Source organism: Centroberyx gerrardi, chromosome 15 (genome assembly GCF_048128805.1).
Source record: "Centroberyx gerrardi isolate f3 chromosome 15, fCenGer3.hap1.cur.20231027, whole genome shotgun sequence".
NCBI classification, from domain to species: Eukaryota; Metazoa; Chordata; class Actinopteri; order Beryciformes; family Berycidae; genus Centroberyx; species Centroberyx gerrardi.
Genome location: NC_136011.1, coordinates 3,826,676 through 3,845,852, shown reverse-complemented (window position 1 = coordinate 3,845,852; position 19,177 = coordinate 3,826,676). Strand labels below are relative to the sequence as shown.

The 19,177-nt window shown below is 40.9% G+C and overlaps 1 protein-coding gene across 1 annotated transcript; it reads right to left on the bottom strand.

Annotated features, from left to right (window-relative positions):
* Positions 1-1,878: 1,878 nt before the first annotated feature.
* Positions 1,879-18,455, bottom strand: nt5c2a (5'-nucleotidase, cytosolic IIa). The gene is made up of 18 exons (XM_078288713.1): positions 18,423-18,455; positions 17,146-17,267; positions 14,621-14,694; positions 12,533-12,650; positions 12,273-12,368; positions 11,748-11,839; positions 9,749-9,806; positions 9,482-9,575; positions 9,309-9,362; positions 9,111-9,194; positions 8,805-8,846; positions 8,210-8,317; positions 7,922-7,988; positions 4,500-4,670; positions 3,518-3,569; positions 3,003-3,063; positions 2,230-2,406; positions 1,879-2,112 (listed from the first exon to the last, which is right to left on the bottom strand). The coding sequence occupies exons 2-18, from the start codon at positions 17,244-17,246 to the stop codon at positions 1,879-1,881; spliced, it is 1,683 nt and encodes a 560-aa protein (XP_078144839.1). The 5' UTR covers positions 17,247-17,267; positions 18,423-18,455.
* Positions 18,456-19,177: the final 722 nt, after the last annotated feature.

Here is a 19,177-nt window from a genome sequence, read left to right as displayed (position 1 = left end):
TGCATACCAAGGCAGGCCATCGACGAGACAAATCAGCATATTCAATTTCTCATTACAGTAACAGCAGGTAACAGCACACCTAGAAATGGTGACATCATCTTGAGTCAAAAACTAAAACCGTAGACTAAGCAGCACAAGCAGCATGTTCGCTGTCACCTGTCAAACTTCATATGAAAAAAACAATCTCAAAAATATACTCCTCTAGAATAATCTTTACATTCATTCTTCTCAAGTCTAAGCGAGCAGATCAGAATAAGGCAGTAACCTTTTCACAAATCTGTGAAAATTATACGCGGCGTAATATCGCCATGACTTTCACAGTCATTTCGAAAAGAGATGAGGAAGCTAGACTATGTAACAGCAAGGAATTTAAGGTTCTAACTTATTTATTATTTAGCTCTATGATACTGGGATACTGGGAAATGTGGTCTTATAATACAACAGGGAGAGGGCTGGTTCTGGGTGAATGAGAAGGAGGAGTTCCTCTGAGCTGGTAACCGGATGCTGGCATAAAGCTGTTAGGCCTAACCATGTGCAATACGATATACAGTATACCACTGGCACATTCCTCCTGACTGTACTTCACTGTCTGGAGTCAGTTCAACCATCGTATGACTAAGCATAGTCTAAGTAGTGTCTATTAAATACACTAACTACTCTCAAATCGTCTCTTAAAGGAAAAATACCCCCTCAGATCCTCTTACACTGTTATGTATTATGTGACTGCAGTGCATTCTGGTCTATTGAGGCTCCTGTGGATGGAGAAATTGGTCTCTCTCCTCTTCTACGATGGATTTCTCCCTGTATGATTGTTGAACGTCTCTTGGTGCAAAATGGCGGCTCTAGAAAGAAGCCCTCGCTCTTTGATTTGAGTGGATTTTTCCTTTAAGTTTCCCTTGCTTCAGCTATTAACTTCAGTGTGCATGTTTCAAAGTGTGAGGTATGGTACAAGTGGAAGCAGCAGGGCAGTGAACATGGATTTTTACAGTACAAATTAATAAATGCATGCTGGAGCGGAACATTGGCTCCTGCTAAACCTATGGACGCAACAACGAAAGAAGAAAATTTCTCTTGAAACGTAATCTACTGCAGCTAGGTAAAAATAAATATTTGCCTTTCTGTATATTATATACAGAGGATCAAACAATGAACAGTGTAACCTCTATGTACGCAAGGTAACTCTTCTCCCTTAGTTTCTATACATAACTTTCAGTTCCCTTTCTGAACACTACACTATAACTAGACTATTATCTAACCTGTTTGTAATTCTCTCTTACTTCTCTTGATGGAAGCAATTGCCAGGGCTGTAGTCAAGACCTCCTAAGTCGAGTCCAAGTCACTTTCAAGACCAGGTCCAGTCAAGTTCAAGTCAAGACCGGGTCCAAAGGGAGCAGAGACCAACTCAAGGCCGAGACCAGAGCAAATTCAAGACCAAAATAGGCAATAAACACTATACATGTCTTTCCAAATGTAAAAAGAATCCCTAAGGAGTTTTTTAGGGATCAACAGACATGTAGATATGTCTGGAAATCCACTCTTTACCCTTCAACTTCAACTAATCAATGCATAGAAGTTGAAGACCAGGTGCAATTCCTTGCACCTGGTCAATTGTTTGTAGTGTTGGGGAGAAAACAAGCCAAACATAAATAAAATTACCCACTTTTGTTATACTTTTAGACGGGGGCGATAAAAGGTCGAGTCAACATCCAGAAGTGGGTGAGACCAAGCCCAAGACATCAAAAGAGTGATCTCGAGACCGGACTCAAGACCAAGACTGAACTCAAGTACTGCAGCCCTGGCAATTACTATTTCAGGGAAACTTAGCATTAAAATCCTCTGCTTTTCTCCCTCTCCATCTACTTCCCTTCCCAACTCCGTCTACTCTTCCTCCTCCTCCTCTTCGTCGTCGTCCTCGTCGTGGCAGTGGGTGATCTCCTGGGGAGTCTGGGGGAAGAGGTGCGGCGGCTGGATCTCGCTGATGGAGCGGGTCAGCTGGTGGCGCTTGCACTCGAACTCCTTGAGGTCGACGTCGTGGCGGTTGCGCGTGGCCAGCGGCGACTCGGTGTTGTTGATGTTGACGTGCGTGTGCTCCACCGTCGACTCGTGGGGCATCTGGGAGGGCGGGATCATACCAGATTTTTTTTAAATAGAATACCAACATTGTCCCCATATATCGGCAATATATATATATCGGCCTAACCCCAATTGAGCGTGGTCGTTGAACCTCACCAGTACGTGGGCGGCTCTGAAGAGGTAGCTGAAGGGGTAGTAGAGCAGGTTGATGAAGGAGGCGGCGTACAGGTCGGCGTAGCGCATCACCTGGGAGGCAAACAGCGTCTGTCTGGACCCGCTGCGAAACAGACTTCCCATCATGCCGTAGCACATGTCCATGTCATGGGTCACTTTCTGGTAGGAGGCAGAGAGATGGATGAGGAGAGACAGGTTTCACAGTCAGGTTAGACCAATATGTGGGGCTGATATTCGTCTTTTATTCAAAATCAGATCTGGTCCAGTCAGTGTGGTCCACCTCTGATATGATGGATATGATGCAGTTTGATTGATTACATGTTTGTTGTAGAATTGAGCTGGTTGTCTACTGGAAGACCTTAACCTGAATTGAATCTAATGTGACAATTTGATCAGATTCCACACAAGTATGCATGAATATGTTGTTATTATTAGTAGTATTCCAATTATTATTATAATTATGATCCTGGGTTTCAATGGAGAGTTTTAGTGTCCCATGATGGTCCAAATGCTGTTTCAGAGGCTTTTCCACCCTGACAAGAATACAATTCCAGGGGAAAAACTGAATACTTGTCATTTTTTGGCATGAAAACTGTTGACTTCTGCACAAAATATGCTATATATAAAATATCAGTATTGGCCTCGAAAACCCATATCAGTTTTAGCCGATTCCTTTCTTTTTGGGAGAGAGAAACAAAATTAGTCTGCATATGTGTGTGTGTGTGTGTGTGTGTGTGTGTGTAACGAAATTGTACCTTGATCCTTCTCTGCAGTGAGCTGATATCTGGCCTCTCATTGCTGCTGCTGTCCAGATGCCTGAAGACAAAAGAAAAATGTATTGGAGTCTGGCTGAGTCCAGTTCTATGTGGCCTTCCTCAATTAGAGGGAGATACGAATGGAAAGGAATATTTTTCACTCTAATAGGTATTCATTGAAACAATTGTGTCAGAAAACAACCTTTTTGTCAGAAACTTTTTTCTATACTCATTTTTTGTGAAGCAATGATACTCTTTTAGAAAAAAGACAATTTAACCCACCACCACCGATAAAAAGGTGGATTGGCATCTAAACTTTTTAGGATGAATTTATGCAAAGACACCGCATACCACTGCCTTTAATGAAATCATGAAGAAATATCAACTCCCTGTGCAATACATGAGTATGTGTCAAAAATGGCTTTAAACACCAACCAAACCATCAATCATTGATAAACAGTGTTTCTATTTGGTTAAAGTTTGAGCTGCTGTCTGTGTCAGAATGGGGAACTCACTTGTAGAGCTCTGCTAGGAAGCAATCCAGAGACTGAAGTTCCTCAAATATGGCTGGAAAACAAAAACACTGGCATCATTTCAGTTTCACATCACGCAATGGTAACACTTTAAATTACCCTGACCTTTTTCTGTAAATAAAGTGCAATCAGATAGTTCCAAAATATGAGAATTTTGTATGTTTAAAACACAGCTGACTCTGCTACAGACGGGTATATCATTCACTTGAGCTTCACTGAATTTTGACATGGTCACATGGTTAGATTTGGTTACAGCTTGTGAAAAATTAACCACTGGAAATGGAAACAGAAGACCACTGGAACCACCAGAAACCACTGGAGACAGAAGACCAGAGTCCAGTCTCTCATTTTCTTGCAGTAACAGTAACTTCTGTATACAACTCAAAATTTGCTTTACAGTGGCTTATATGTGGCTTACTACTTTTATAAGATCCCGCTAACACAAATATTAAATACAACTTTTTTAGATTTTTTTTATTATTATTATTATTTAGTTATAACTAATAATTTACTACTACTAGCACTAGTACAAGGTTATTCTTCTGCCAAGCAATATACTTGGTTGCTCATTATTCTTTAAATGAACTCTTATAAGGACAAAGCGATGTGTTTATCAGGTATTTTACTGATGCTGAACAAATTACACCTTTATTACAGAAACGATTGGAGTTGTAATTTAAAGGGTTGCCATTATAATGTAGATTAGGGATGGGACGATATATCGAAATTCAATATGTCGCAATACAAAAATGTGACAATAATAAACATGGCAGAAAAATGTATCATGATATTAGCTCCATTTTATTATGCTGTAGTCAGACTTTGTTGTCATTGAACTTTTATTTATTACATCATATTGTGGCTGTATATATGGTGTATCGTATCGTATCGTGAGGTAAGCGTATCGTCCTATCCCTAATGTAGATATGTGTGTATGTGGACGTGTGTGTGTGTCCGGCCTCACAGCTCTTGTCGGTCCAGACATGAAGCTCTTGGGCCAGCTCGGGTATGACCAGGAAGGTCCTCCAGCCTTGACGCTTCTTGGATTTGAGAATGTCGCCGAAAATGTGGTCTCCAATGTAGACGATGTCCTTCCCCTTGGCCCCCAGCAAGTCACACACAATGTCAGAAGACCCTGGGTGAAGACATACGGTATTTTTACTGTCCCATAGCAAAACTAGAAGGGCACTCGGAGAGCGCAGACCTCCGCCAAGGTTCATGCTATTATTGCTTGTTCGTGAGTCGGATCCGGATCCGCTCCAAAATGTAATGGGTTCTTCCTTGGCCCATGCTACACCCTTCCACGAAGTTTCATGAAAATCAGGCCAGTAGTTTTTCCGTAATCCTGCTAACAGACAAACAAACAGACAAACAAACAAACGGCACCGAAAACATAACCTCCTTGGCGGAGGTAATTACCATATGTGTGGGTGTTGATAGGGTTGTTTATCAAAACCAATGACTCAACGATTACTTGGCCAGGTGCTGAGATTACTGTGCCTTACACCTGGCATTAACAGGTGTTTTGGGTGATCGGATTGTAATCGGATAGAGCTTAACCACATAAAAATACAAGTGTAAATGCACCCAAGACGCACTGAAGAGAGATTGTGATCTGATCGCGGCTGAAATGAAAGCAGCTGCATAAAACAGCCTTCTCCTCAGCTGTTGTCTACAATATGCCAGTTGTCTAAGATGGCTTCTTCGTCCATTTCGAAAAGTAAGAAAACGTGCATATAACAACGCAACGTGACAAACAGCCACCATCTTTCAAATGACCCACACCCACGGTTCTTGAAAAACGTACACATTGGGGGAGGAAGTGATGTATGCGGTTGTGTGAATTTTGCACAAGAATGTGCAATCAGTTGTCACTGTGGACTTGATGCGGACAATGGCGAAATGTAGTTCCGCTAAATTGTATTCAGATACAGTCCGGATGCGAGACGTGTGTTAATGCCAGGTAGGAGGAGATAAGTCATACTGATGTTGTTGCAATTCCTAAAAGTAATAGATCCCTTAATGTCTCTTTATACAGAAGAAGAACTGGGTAGTTAGCATGAGCAGTGATAGCCACCATGGCTGAACAGACAAAGAAAAGAGAAACTCAAACTGCATCAACAGTGAATCCAAGGAAAAAGACATTGATTGACAGGTGATTTCCACTTTAAGTAGGTGAGGCCCCAGTCGTGTTCATGCTAGTGTTAGTGTAAGTTCTCTACCTGACTACAGAAGAGAGATGAGCTTGGCATTCCCAGTGTACAGCCTGTAATAAATTCCCATCACCTCATATGAACTTGAAGGTGTCACATTACAGGCCGCTGACACTAACGCTGTCGACGCTTCAGTTTTACGAGTTCTTTTATGAGTCAGCACATCATGTCTTCATTCCTGAGTTGCAGGATGTAGTCACGAATGGAGATTTTGTCATTCCAGAGTTGGTTCTTTCAACCTTAATCATCTAATTAACCTGGGGCGTAATTTCCACTGGGGACGGGGGGGACATGTCCCTCCCTCTTTTCAAAATCCCGTTTGTGTCCCCCCCACTTTTTTAACCGCAAAAATCGTGCTGAATACGCTACTGTTTGGCCAGCCGTCAGATTCTGGCTGAGAATGTGAATTGAGCTGCTGATTGTAAGGCCCTGATATACTCCAAAAAAAAATAGCATTTTGGTGTCTGTCCAGTGTTGCCAACTTGGCGACTTTGTCGCTAGACGTAGCGACTTTTCAGACCCCCCTGGCGACTTTATTTCTCAAAAGCGACTAGCGACAAATCTGGCGACTTTTTCTGACCATGGGGAACAATGTTAAAGTGTTGAATCCCAAAGCATTTGGCAATAAATTGGTATGGCTGATGCCGGTTTTCTCTATTTGCTTGTCTAATCCAGAAAGGTCTGATGATCACAGCGCTTCCCACACACAGCGTAGTTCCCTCCCTCCGCTGAGAGCAGGGACTGTAGGATAGGGTCCACTTGTAATTGCTACCGGCGTACGCCGAAACTGGCCCGGGTGGGCAGAGTCAGCACTTACATTAAAACGGGCTACGCCGCGGCGTGCATAACAAGTGCAGCATTATATATTGATATGCAAATTATCGTATGACATCATCTGGCGACTTCTAGCGACTTTCTGAGCAGCCAATAGCTACTTTCCTTGGAAAAGAGTTGGCAACACTGCTGTGGACGCGGACGTGTTCCACGCATGCGCACTTGAAAAATTGCTCACTGAATGAGGCAAAAGGCATGTATTTTGAGTGACACTGTGAAAAGGTAGAACCAAAGCCTATCTAATCTCAGGTATAACCAATACTCATAATAAAGATAACTACACACTAGACTTACATAAAAAAGCTAACACATTCATTGGCAGTGCTCTTATAGTATTGACAGTGTGTGACTTCTAAAAAACTTCTAAAAAAAAAAGTTTCATATTCTTTGATACATTTTCTATATGTTTGTTGTGATTGAAGGTGCAAATGACACATTATCTATCGATAGTGCCACAATAATGTACCATAGATCTGTCAGTCCTATTCTTCAAAATATATATATATCTATAATTGAATAACTCAACATGTGAAGTTCAGTAAAGTTGTGGGTTAAACAATACAGAAAGTAAGACAGTTTTTCTTATGCATATTTAGTACTATTCTGGCAGAATTTAGCATGATGACCAACTTAATTATTTCCCGGATTTTATATTGGTTACCGTAGTCCCTAAATGTATGTAGAAATGCAGGAAATGGAATTCAAATCGCAATTTTTTTTCTGGGGGAGTACCCCCAGAATCCCCGTTTTATTGTGTCCCCGCCACTTCTCAAACCAAAGTTACACCCTTGTAATTAACTGTTTGAGCTCTTCAAGTTAATTTTGTTCTGTAGCCTAAGGAACATGTGGAGCAGGGCAAGCCTACAAGCAACAGTGGTCTGGTGTTCCATTTCAAGTCATGATAGGTTGTATGATGGCTTAAAGTCACGTAATATTACCGCAGTTCTCCAAATGACAGGCTTCCCACTGTGGCCCTGATGTAAAATTCCATGACACTTCAATGACTTTCCATAACTCAGTCGGAGCACTTCCATGATCTAAAATGTCCTTCCTTCCTGGTTTGTTAATGTTGTTTTTCTGAATACCTTAACAGTTAATGTGTGAATGGAATACACCTCTCAAACCTCCATGATATTCCAGGAATTCAGTCAAGGTTGTGCAATCCCTGGCGATGTATAATACTCACACACCAAGAGATACTGGTTGACTAAACCATTGCAAATATGTTAGCTGTTTAAAAGAATTCAGATGGTTCTTTGTCTGAATGCTTCAATTCTAAAAGGCAAATCCTTCCATCCCAGTCAGAAAAGCTGTGCTAAAACAAAGGCTCCTTATTTACCTCCAGAGTACACGATACCATGCTGTAGGGGTCCAGTATATGTGCCGATCTTCAGCCGACCTGTGGTCTGAAATAAACCATACACACTGTCAGGAGTCACACACTCATATATTATACCCTATATTTCATTAATCTTTACAAGGCACAAAATCAACGAGGGACGCAGCAAGAATGAGAGGCACCTCCGCTAAAAGTAGAACTACTCTAAAATATTAAAAAATTACTGATTATTACAATATCAGTCACATATAACGACCACATTATATTTTGTCCAATGCATACACTCACAGTGTCGACCTGCCGCAGCACTGTTCCCTCTCCGAAGAAAACAGGTTTGCGGGCGTCCACCAGAATCAGGTCAAAGTAGGACTTCCAGGGCCTGTGGGGTGTGCCTGCCTGCAACACATACACACAGCAGCATCATTATGTTTTAAGTATGAAAGGTGAATGTGAATTAAGATATCACCAATTTCATTTTGATTGGTGAGATTACCTCTTTTGCACCTCGCTTACCCTTTTGTTTTCAATGCATATACTCCTTTTAATTGAATTTTTCTGTACTTGCCTGCAAATAAATTAACTGCATATGCCTCACTAAGACGCTGTTAAACATTCTGGAAGAGAAACTATGATTTGTTAACACTAGTCCATACCCGGGGATGCGCGCGCCACAACTCCGCGCAGACTTGCCAAAAATGCGCATAAACAGCGTAAATATGGGAAAATGGAAAAATCGTCTTCGTCAGTCCCTGCCTATGCCAATGCTCAATGCCCATGTGCAGTTTCAGATTGATCGGCCAACCCATTGAGGAGCAAAATGGATGCGGACGGACGGACGGACGGACAGAGTTTTCCTCATTCTATAGTAGGATATTCTGATTACCTTTGGGCCGTGAGGAAAGTCAAACAGGTAGGTCATAATTTTCTGAAAGAAATCAGAGCAAAGGACACAGGTTATTTTTGTTTCAACTCAATAATCAGTTATTAATTGACAGTAACAACTGCATTAGTTGTCGACTTAAAATACACCTGTCTCACTTATGCAATTAAACAGCAAATTATAAGACATTCTACAGAAGCTATAAAAACTGAAAAATACTGGATGCTGCTCTTCTCTATGTAACAGCTAATTTGTCTGAGCTGCAAACTAGTGTTATCTTTTACTATTAGTTTATTCCATTCAGCTCACCTCTGTGTATTTGTAATCACTGTTGGTGGCCAGGAAGACTTTGGCGACTTCGTTCATACGGCTGAGGAGAAGAGGAAGCTTTGGCTTCAGAAAGACAGACAAAGTCAAAACCTCACCAATGCAGAAAAACATTCAAAAAACAGTCAACAGCAAAAGAAATGAGACTCTGGGCTAAAATCGATCTTTTGTTTTACTTACATCCTTTACCACATACTTCTCCAGGTTTTCGGCCGTCTTCTCCTTTAAGGACCCCTGTGAAAACAAAACAGAAAAAACACAGAAATGAGGACTCATGAATGAAGCGCTGGCTGTGGGAGAAGGCATAAAGCTGGTTGGAAGGAGGTTTAACGGAGGAAAGGAAGTGATTCAACCTTAAAATGAACCCAGTCCACGGCGTCACGGACGTCCTGGAACATGCTCTTGTAGGACATGAAGAGGTCGCCGTCCTTGAAGCCGGTCTCACAACTACAGAGAAAGTTCAAAAAACATAAATAACACCTTCCCTTCTGACGGGAATGATACATCCCCTCAGTAATTTATGGGAGTAATAAAGTAACACATATATGCCATAAAAGTAACAGCATGTTGACTGCATAGTAGGCAAAATGAAAGATATTAATGTGTGCTGAACAGAGTACCTTGAGTATCTAGAGCAGTTGCTGAAGAAATCAACCAGGCAAGCAAAGAGGTAGGTTTCTGAAGAAAAAAAAAACAAAAAAGAGTAGAATCAGTAAGGGTAAACTAGTAATATGTTAAAACCTATCTATGCCAAAGACTTGAACATAAACATGCACCCAACACAGGAAATAAACAAATGTGTAGAATGTGATGTGAAGAAACACAAGAAACAACTAAAGCAGTGGTTCTCAAACTTTTTGAACCAAGTACCACCTCTGATCAAAGCAAAGCGTCCAAGTACCACCTCACCTACAAGCCAACATCTCAAAGCACAAATATGACAAGTAGTATGAGCGCATAAGTACGGAGCCCGGGAGTGGCCATTTGGAAAGAAAAAAAAGTTATATCGAGTCCACGATTTACTGTAACATGCGGACGTTTTAGTTCATTCGTGCGCACGAGAATTCGTTCCCTCGATTTCGTTAAACTGTGTATTTTAGGAAAAAATGCAACTTAAAAGGTACCTTTTAGGTATTGCAGATATGCCTAGTAAGGATTTGGTATGTTAATATCCATTGTCTGTTTACACTGAATAAGCATATCCCCCAAATACTGCAACATATTTAGCCACTTAACCTTCAGGCCATGTAAACACAATCAGGTGGCTGTAACACACCCAGGGCAGCGCCACATTTAAACATAATCACCAATATGTGCACTGACTCTTTATAAGCTCGTGAATAGCGCATGTATTATATATCGAGAGCACGATATCACTATTTCGAGGGCACGTTTTGGCAATTCGTGTGCACGTAAAGAGGAAATCGAGGGAACGAATTGTATCTCGTGCGCACAAATAAACCAAAACGAGGGCTCGTTTTAACCAGATCGAGGGAACGAATTGTATCTCGTGCGCACGAAAAAAGAAAACGAGAGCTCGAACTGCATATCGTGCCCACGTTACAGTAAATCGTGGCCATGACATAAATAATTTTTCTCCCGATGGCCACTCCCGGGCTCCGTACATAAGTCATTCGGGCAGGCAGAGCCAGTGCAAGTACATGGGCTGCGCAGGCAGAAACCTTGGTCAATTTTATAAAAAATTTAAAACGTAAAATATGAAAACATTTTAAGTCTTTTTAAAATTTTGATTATGCTGGTAAATCGCAAATTAAGAATTTATAAACATTGTAATGGTTTCAGATGGTTTTTCCAAATTCTCAGTGCAACAAAAAAATTCCAGTCATCTGGTGTACCACCAGGGGGCGCTCCGCGTACCACTGGTGGTACACATACCACAGTTTGAGAACCACTGAACTGAAGCATTAAAGCTGAAATCCGGGATTTCCCTGCTTAGTCTCCCCATCTGGTGACAAAAAGTATTTGAAATTATGTTTAAACTACAATCACAGACTTTTAATTTAACCACGGAAGTACGCTAGTATGCTAACTAGCTAGCGGCACTCGGCTACCCAGTGCAGCTAACCTTTGTTGGCTAACGTTAGTTTGATAGTTAGCAGACTTTCGTCCTACACGCTCAAAAATTTCAATAGTGGTCAATGGACAGCATCTCCAACACCATGCTAATACTGCCAACTGGTGTTGTGTAACCTGACTCCATGGTCCAGATGGATAAAATAACTATTTATTACTAGAAAAAGGTCCTGGATTCCAGCTTTAAAATGAGCACCACCAAACAACAAATAGGAAGTTCAGTGGTGTGTTGTGTGTTTTTTCTTAAGAGGACTGTCAGGGTTAATTAAGATAATTCTAATTCAAATGTAGTCTTTCTTCAAATGAACACATTTCATTATCATTTTCTTACACATGCCATTTGCTTTTCTGAGTAATATCAAACCATGCTCGGTTGCTCAGTTCCTCAAGAAATAATACCTTTAATACCTTGAACCAAAAATCTGTGCAGTACTGATCATGTTTTGATACATATTCCCAGTTTATTGCTTATAAGAATCATAAAGGTGTGTAGAAGAGTAGCTGTGTTTTGTTTTGTTTTTTTACCAGGGAGGTTGAAGAGTGTGTTGAGGATGTAGAAGCGGTCTGTATCTCCACGTTGGATAAACTTGTTGGGGTACATCTCCCTGATCTCAGGCCTGTGCAGAGTGAGTATGGATGGATACAAGAGGTACACAAGTGATGAGGATGGTCAAACTAGGAAACATGAAAGGGATACTGGAATATTTTCAGCTTTGGTCTTCAACTACCTTCAAAACACTGTTAACTGCGCCAGTGTTCCTCATTGAAACTAATTGGTACTGCTAGCTCAAGTTAACAAGACTCTCTTACATTAGTACTCATTGGTTTTAAGGAGCAATGCTTTGGGGGCTTCCTTTAGATAATCAGTGTAGTAGTGATCAATTGTGCAGTAAATATGTAATCAATCAAACTGCATCATATCCATCAGAGGTGGATAAAGGCCAATATCAGCCCCATATATCAGTCTAACCCTAATGTGGATATTTGCTTTGTGTTTATTAGACACTTGGAGAAACGTGTCGACGGCTTGGTGGGAGCAGCACATCTCACCCTCTCATGAAGTTGAACCCATGCGCACAGACCAGGATGTTCCCATAGGCGTCCACTTTGAGCAGGTTGCCGTACATTGTGTCAAACACCAGGCCTCTGGGGACGAAGATGGGGAGAGATGTATCAGAGAGAAATCATCTGTAGTGTCTGCCTACTGCTAGTGGGCTGTGAAATACTTCCAGTAATACATTTGCAATACTTAATGCATAAGCTGGGGTTGCTGTCTTTTCTTAGACCGCTTGTGGGCTTTGTAGACCGACCTGGTGGGGAAGGCAGGGTCGTAAACAAAGTTGAGCAGTTCCTGTGGATATCCAATGGACACCAGGCGCTCCACGGTCAGGTCAAAGCCCAGTGACTCGTACTCAGGAGATTTATACACTGGAAGAGACGGAGAGACAGGTTCATGTATGTTCATTGACTCACACCAGTTGTATTGTTAGTGTTTCTCAAAATTTCCCATAAACCCCATTGCCTCCTGTCACCCCCCCCCCCCCCCCCCCCATCTTTGGCATTACTGAAGAAGATAAACATGTTGGAAGGGATTTTGTTGATGTTTCAGTGAGGCCAAATCTGGTACCAAACTGATAAATAGAAAAATCTCAACACTATTGAATTAAGCAGAAACGCCATATAGAGAGGCTATGATTGATCTGCTGCTCACTACTTCCACTGTTTCCTGTCTCTCTGCAGTATTTAGCAAAGTTTTCCCTCGATTCATATAATAAATAGAATAAAAATTTAGGACCAGTTTTTAAAAAAAAAAAAGCTTAAAAGTAAAACAAACCAACAAAGATTGATTGATTTTAGAGAATTCAATTTAAGACATTTGGAGACTTTTTAAGGACCTACAGATACACTGTATTATTATTATTATTATTATTATGCACACTTTCAACCTAGGTCTTCATTGTTTAGATCTGTGCTTTCATAATAACAAACTTTAATAGGAATTGCGTGTTGTATCCCAAAGACTGGAAGCAAAATTGGGACATAAAAACAAGGGTAGCCAAAACCAAAATTAGCCCGAAACACCACTGTTACAAAAACTGATATGGAAAATACGGCCATCTGAAAAGCTAATAAAAATACTGGAGAGGGAATGATAAGCCAGCAAGGGTCAACTGTACCTACATGGCCTAGATACTATGGCCACAGATATGACTTGTATTGGTTGGCACAAACCCTCCTGTTAAGCTCCTGGCTCTGGTCCATATACACTCATTCACACTAGGGTTACACCGATATTTCAGGCCCATACTGGCCTTTTATTAAAATCAGACACTGGCAAGTAAATGTCATCCACCTCCAATATGATGGATATGATGCAGTTTTATTGATTACATATTTATTGTATCATTGATCAATACTACACTGGTTGTATATGGGAAGACCTTAACCTGAATTGATGCTAATTATTGATTCAAGTATGCAAGAATATGTATTTAATATATGTATTCCCATGATGGTCTAAATGCTGTTTCAGAGGCTTTTCCACCCCGAGAAGAATAACATTTGTGGGGAAACACTGAATACTTGAATTTTTGGGGGTATGGAAATGGTCAAATTTAAAGATACTGAATACTGGCACATGTGACAATATCAGCCTTTAAACCCCATACTGGTCTAACCCTGGCTCGTACCCCAACCCCCTCCTCCCGGCCCTTCACCCCGGTGTGTAGAATTACTGTCTGCTTGCAGGCCGGGCAGATCCCTATAAACAGCTGGATGGGAGCAGCTAGGGTTACCATACGGCTCTGGTAATGAGGGCAGTAGGGAGATGGTATAACTAGGGACAGAGGGAGTGTGTGAAGGTGTAAATGTGTGTGACGGAAAGAAGGAGTGCAATAGATTGAAAAGGCGATGTGTGTGTAGTGTCATCACTCGGAGAGAAAATAGGGTCAGGACACTTAAGTGCAGACTGTGTAAACTGTAGCTACAGGTTTTTGAAGGCCAATACCAATACTGATATTTTTTAACTGAAGCTGCCGATTGCCATTTGTGCCAATATTCAATATCTTGAAATGTGACCAATTTCATGCCAGAAAAATGACAAGTATTCAGTATTTCCCCCAGCATTATATTGTTGTCAGGATGGAAAAGCCTCTGAAACAGCATTTAGACCATCATGGGACACTAAAACTCTCCATTGAAAGCTAATGAAATCGTTTTAGGTGGGTCAGCAGTTCCTTAAGGCAGAGTGAGGCAGGTTTCACTGCAGGTTTTATAGACTGTTGAGTAAAATCCTGGCTAGATATGGGTTTGGGCTCATATGAGATGATACAAATGATACAATGATACAAACTGTATTTGCACAGTCACATCATGGCAGTTAATGAGACTGTATATACCTGCAAGAGTGTAATCCATATCAAAACCAAAACACTTGATCTTCTCCATGGCCAAGCTTCTGTTGACAAAAACTCTGGGAAGGGAAAATAATGTGTGGTCAGTTAATGCATGACAGCAGGGAATCAAAGTGAAATGCTGCAAGAGAAACACTGCAAATGATAACATGGTAGTTTTTATTAATGTATCATTGCATTTTAAACCTCCAATTGGTGATGAACAGTTGACAATATAGCCTACTGTAATATCATTTTGTCAATAGTGTGACTAAGAAAAGAGGATCAAGACTAGAGTTATGAAAGAAAACATTTAAAGGCAGCGTTACACCAGTTTGGTTTAGCAACACTTCCTGAAAGGTCAAGGTTTAAATGCATGGCAAGCTGCTTTTTACAGAACTACGAGAAGACACTAAAAAAAAATCAAAAACCACAACAGCAACAAGCATGCAATTCTACTGGTTATATTGACTGATCAGAGCATCTGAACTGAAAACTTCTCAGCCCCATCATTGACCAAGTCTCTCTACAGTCTCTCTTCATATGGTTATCTTTATTTTTTTAATTTTAGGTGATTATTTTTCGACAGACGGGATTAGTGGGATTCAAGTTTCATAATTGTCCAAGTTTCTCTAAAAAACAGCTTGTTACCATTGTTAGTTTTCCTCACTGAAACCAAGGGTCATCACTGGCCGCAAGCAAAATAAGCAGCTAAAATTTAAAATGTCCTCAAGGTATCTCTAACAAAATCAAGATGTTCCATATTTACATTCATCGTAACATAAAGTGCTCATTAGGCCTACACCCAAACAATAATACTTTCACTTCAAATGTGTGTATGTGTGCCCTTAAAACATCTCAACTGCATGTTTTAGCAAGTCTATATGGAAACCAGCAATCTCACATATATACCAAATATGTGGAACACCTTGGAGCATAATACAGGGTGACTACAGGTTTCTGCAAGGTAAATCTAAGACTTTTTAAGACCTTTTAATGTCAATTTAAAATCAAATTTAAGACCAATTTCATCCAAAAAAATAAAATTAATGCAATGAGAAAGCATTTTTAAGAGCCCTGAACCTGTATCAAGGACTCAAAGGCAACGTTTAATGTAGGTAATTCAACTCAAAACATTTAAAGACTTTTTAAGGACCTGCAGACACCCTGTATTAGCAGAGGTTGATTTCCCATTTGATGCCACTACACCATCATCTCAACCTTCATCAGTTCTAGATTTTCACAGCAGAGCCTTGCTGCCCTCAATATATCAAATCGACAGTAGAAACTGATATTGTCTGGGTGGACCAGAAGATTAAATTGCATTCTGGACGACTACATAAAGGTTTGCTGAAGAAAGCAAATTCTCAATGGCTCCTTGCTAGTTCCCTTACAACACTGTCTCCTCTGACGCAGAGTTATAGATTATACAATCTCAATGTATAATCTGTGACTCTGCTCGGACCCAACACTGGCCTGAAGTTTCTATTCAGATGGCGTGAGGGATGACATCGGACTGACGGCAATGGATGGGGATTATTGAGAGGAGAGGTGAAAAAGAATGATGCGGGAACACGGGAGAATGAAACAAAAAAGGGGGGCGCACACCAAGGAAACACGATGACCACCAACTGCTATTTCCACAGGGATCAACCCAACTCACACTTAGTGTCAGTATGAATGGAGTTCCATGGGAGTTGGATGGAGAATCAATTCACATCATGGACATCAAAACGGAGGGGTAATTTAGTCAGTAGTCGCAGTTTCTCAACAACAAAAGGACGGCGTACCTCATTGCAGGATGGTTTTGAGCCAGATCCCTTGGAAAGCTTTGTAATAGAGAATACATGTGCGATGATGACTGTGTTACCACTGAATTCGAGACCTATGGTCTTGTCTGTTCTCTCCACTGACATCACACCAGATAGCTTAATGCGGTTTTTGTCAGTGAACGGCCTGTATATTCTATTACCTGCAGAATATAATAGGCTGCCGACCACAAAACAGTAATAACAGCCTGAATACGACACGCTTTGCCAAAATGTACTGCTTGATTTACCAGACACTGCTGTTCCGAATATGTGCACAAAGTCTACTTCATTAGTTTGTAATGAACTGCCTCTATTATCTGCTACCTGCATATACTCAACATCACAAGAATCAACACAGATTTGACATGTAAACACAGATGAAGGGACTACAGCTATGATTACACCTTGCATTTCAATGTGATTTTTGAGATCAGATTACTGTGGTTGTATTCCTTTAAATATGTGTCTGAATGATGTTTTCCCTCTCTATACATATCTATACATTACTTGTATGCACACTGTGACCAGATTGCATCCAGACTGTGCAAAATTCAATGTGACCAAATTCCATTTTTCGTGCATCATGGTGTAACCGGATGATGAAAGTCACTTTGAAAGGACAAGTGTAACCGTAGCCTTTGTGTCAGGAACACTAGAGCGACTGGGTCCATGTCTGTGGCTGTGGCCCTACTGTTTTCTGGTGGCTGGTCCAATGCGTACCTGTGGTGAGCTTCGCGCCGATATTTCTTCATCGCCACGCCGTCCATGTTGGCCGGGAGGTCAGCGTAGTTCTGTAAGCGGTCGCTCCACGAAGTAGTCATCTTGAACTGTTAGAAATGTTTCTGTGAAGAAAAACAGACGTTGATTTAACTGAGGTTAAAGCAGTGTGAACACTGTCTGAAACACACTCAGATTACACAACTCATTGGATTTGTTTAAGTTCTTGTCAGGATGCTGCATTTGCTGATAAAAGTAGTCGCAGGAAGCAGACAGTGGACTGCGGATTTCCAAAACAGTTTACATTGCCTGTGTCAGATGTCACACGATGATGCAATATCCTGACCAAAACAAACCTTAACAGGGAGGCTCTGAAAGAGCAATGCTGAATAAGTCATTTACAGGGGCTGACATGCATGTGAATTATCTTTGTCTGCAAGTTTGAAATCTAGCAAACGTCAATACAAGCCCAAGAATGCAGAAACAGCCTAGATAATCCATCCTATCACCTAATTCCAGAAGGTATGGGCTTAAAGTAACACCAAACTTGATCGATAAAAAAGCACTCTTCAATTCGGCATATATATGATCCACCAAGCAGCACTTATTTTAATAAAATTCAGACTTTAGAATCGCCTAAACTCTTATTCCCACAATCTTCTTCCATTAAAATAGGAGGTAGCGAGCAGTGGGAACCAATTCTAAAAACTGAGATTTTATTTAAATTAAGTACTGCTTGGTGGATTATATGTAAACCAAATTTACCAATGGAACATAACAATTCAAAACACAACAATAACTAACGAGGTAGATATCGTTTGTGCCAAGGCCACATCAAATTGACAGATTTTTGAATAGAATTTGGGGAACGTATCAGGGCTAAGCTAAAGTTAGCTCACTGGTTTCCTGGTGTTGTTGGTCTGTTAAGAGAGTAATTTTAGATGCCTATTCATCACAACAGCTTCTGGCGGACTGCTAGCAAGCTAAAAGTTACTGGCTGGTTTACTGATGGGTTTACTCCGCTAGTAATAGCATCTAACCTATGTGACAGCTGTCAGTAGTGATACAGTGCTCTGTCAGACAGCTGTAGCTTAGCCAGCTAGCAATCCCAGCTGCTAAGTAAGCTAACATAACTTTATGAAATGTCTGGTAATAACACATTCATTCATGCTAGCAGTAAGCAGTGGTCAGCTCTCTATGTTCGTATACAATATGTTTTACGATACTCGTTTAAAAGAGGGGTATGCTGTCAGTAAAACGAGGACAAGAACACCACTCACCCTCTTTATCCTAGTTGGTGGTGGTGATTTACTTCACGGAGCATGCGCAGAAGCATTAGTAGCTGCTGCGGGTCGGGTGCTGCCTTCGCGTGCTATCGGAAATGTCGTAGTTACAGATTTAGCGCACTTGAAGGAGACCACCAAAGCGGTAAATACGTTTCTATGATGCTCGAGTCCTAAGGTTTAGCAAAGTCTCTGCATCTAATATAATTTGCCTCCAAAGCTTCCAAACCTGCTAAATTTAACAAAATTTCTGGGGACAAAGTGGGGCAATGACTGACATCTATTTCATAAATTAAAAAAACAAAACCAAAACATCAATTTCATGCCTGGTGCCCTTTCCCTCTTCATTCTGCCACTGCAGCACAAAGTTGCTCTGGGTCGCCTGATTTCTAAAATAAAACAACAGCCATATAAAACAACTATTTTGTTACAGGCTTCATTTCGCGATTACTGCTGACTAAAAGCATTTGAATGGCTGACAAGTCGTGTTTACCATTTTTGACATCAGGAGAAGGATCTTACGAGGAGCGCATGAAGGCAGCAGAAAAGCACTGGATAGAATGGACGTCAACAAGTAGCCAAGGGTTTCTCACTGCTTTGTATTGTGTAAACAGACCTGACCATTTTCCTGCAAACAGCTGAGAAGCGTCTAGGAAATCTATAGTCGGTATTTGTTGCTACGTGCAACTTTTATGCATCGAAAAGTAGCATATGTCGGGGAAAATATGTCAAAACAAAAGCCAGCAGCGAGC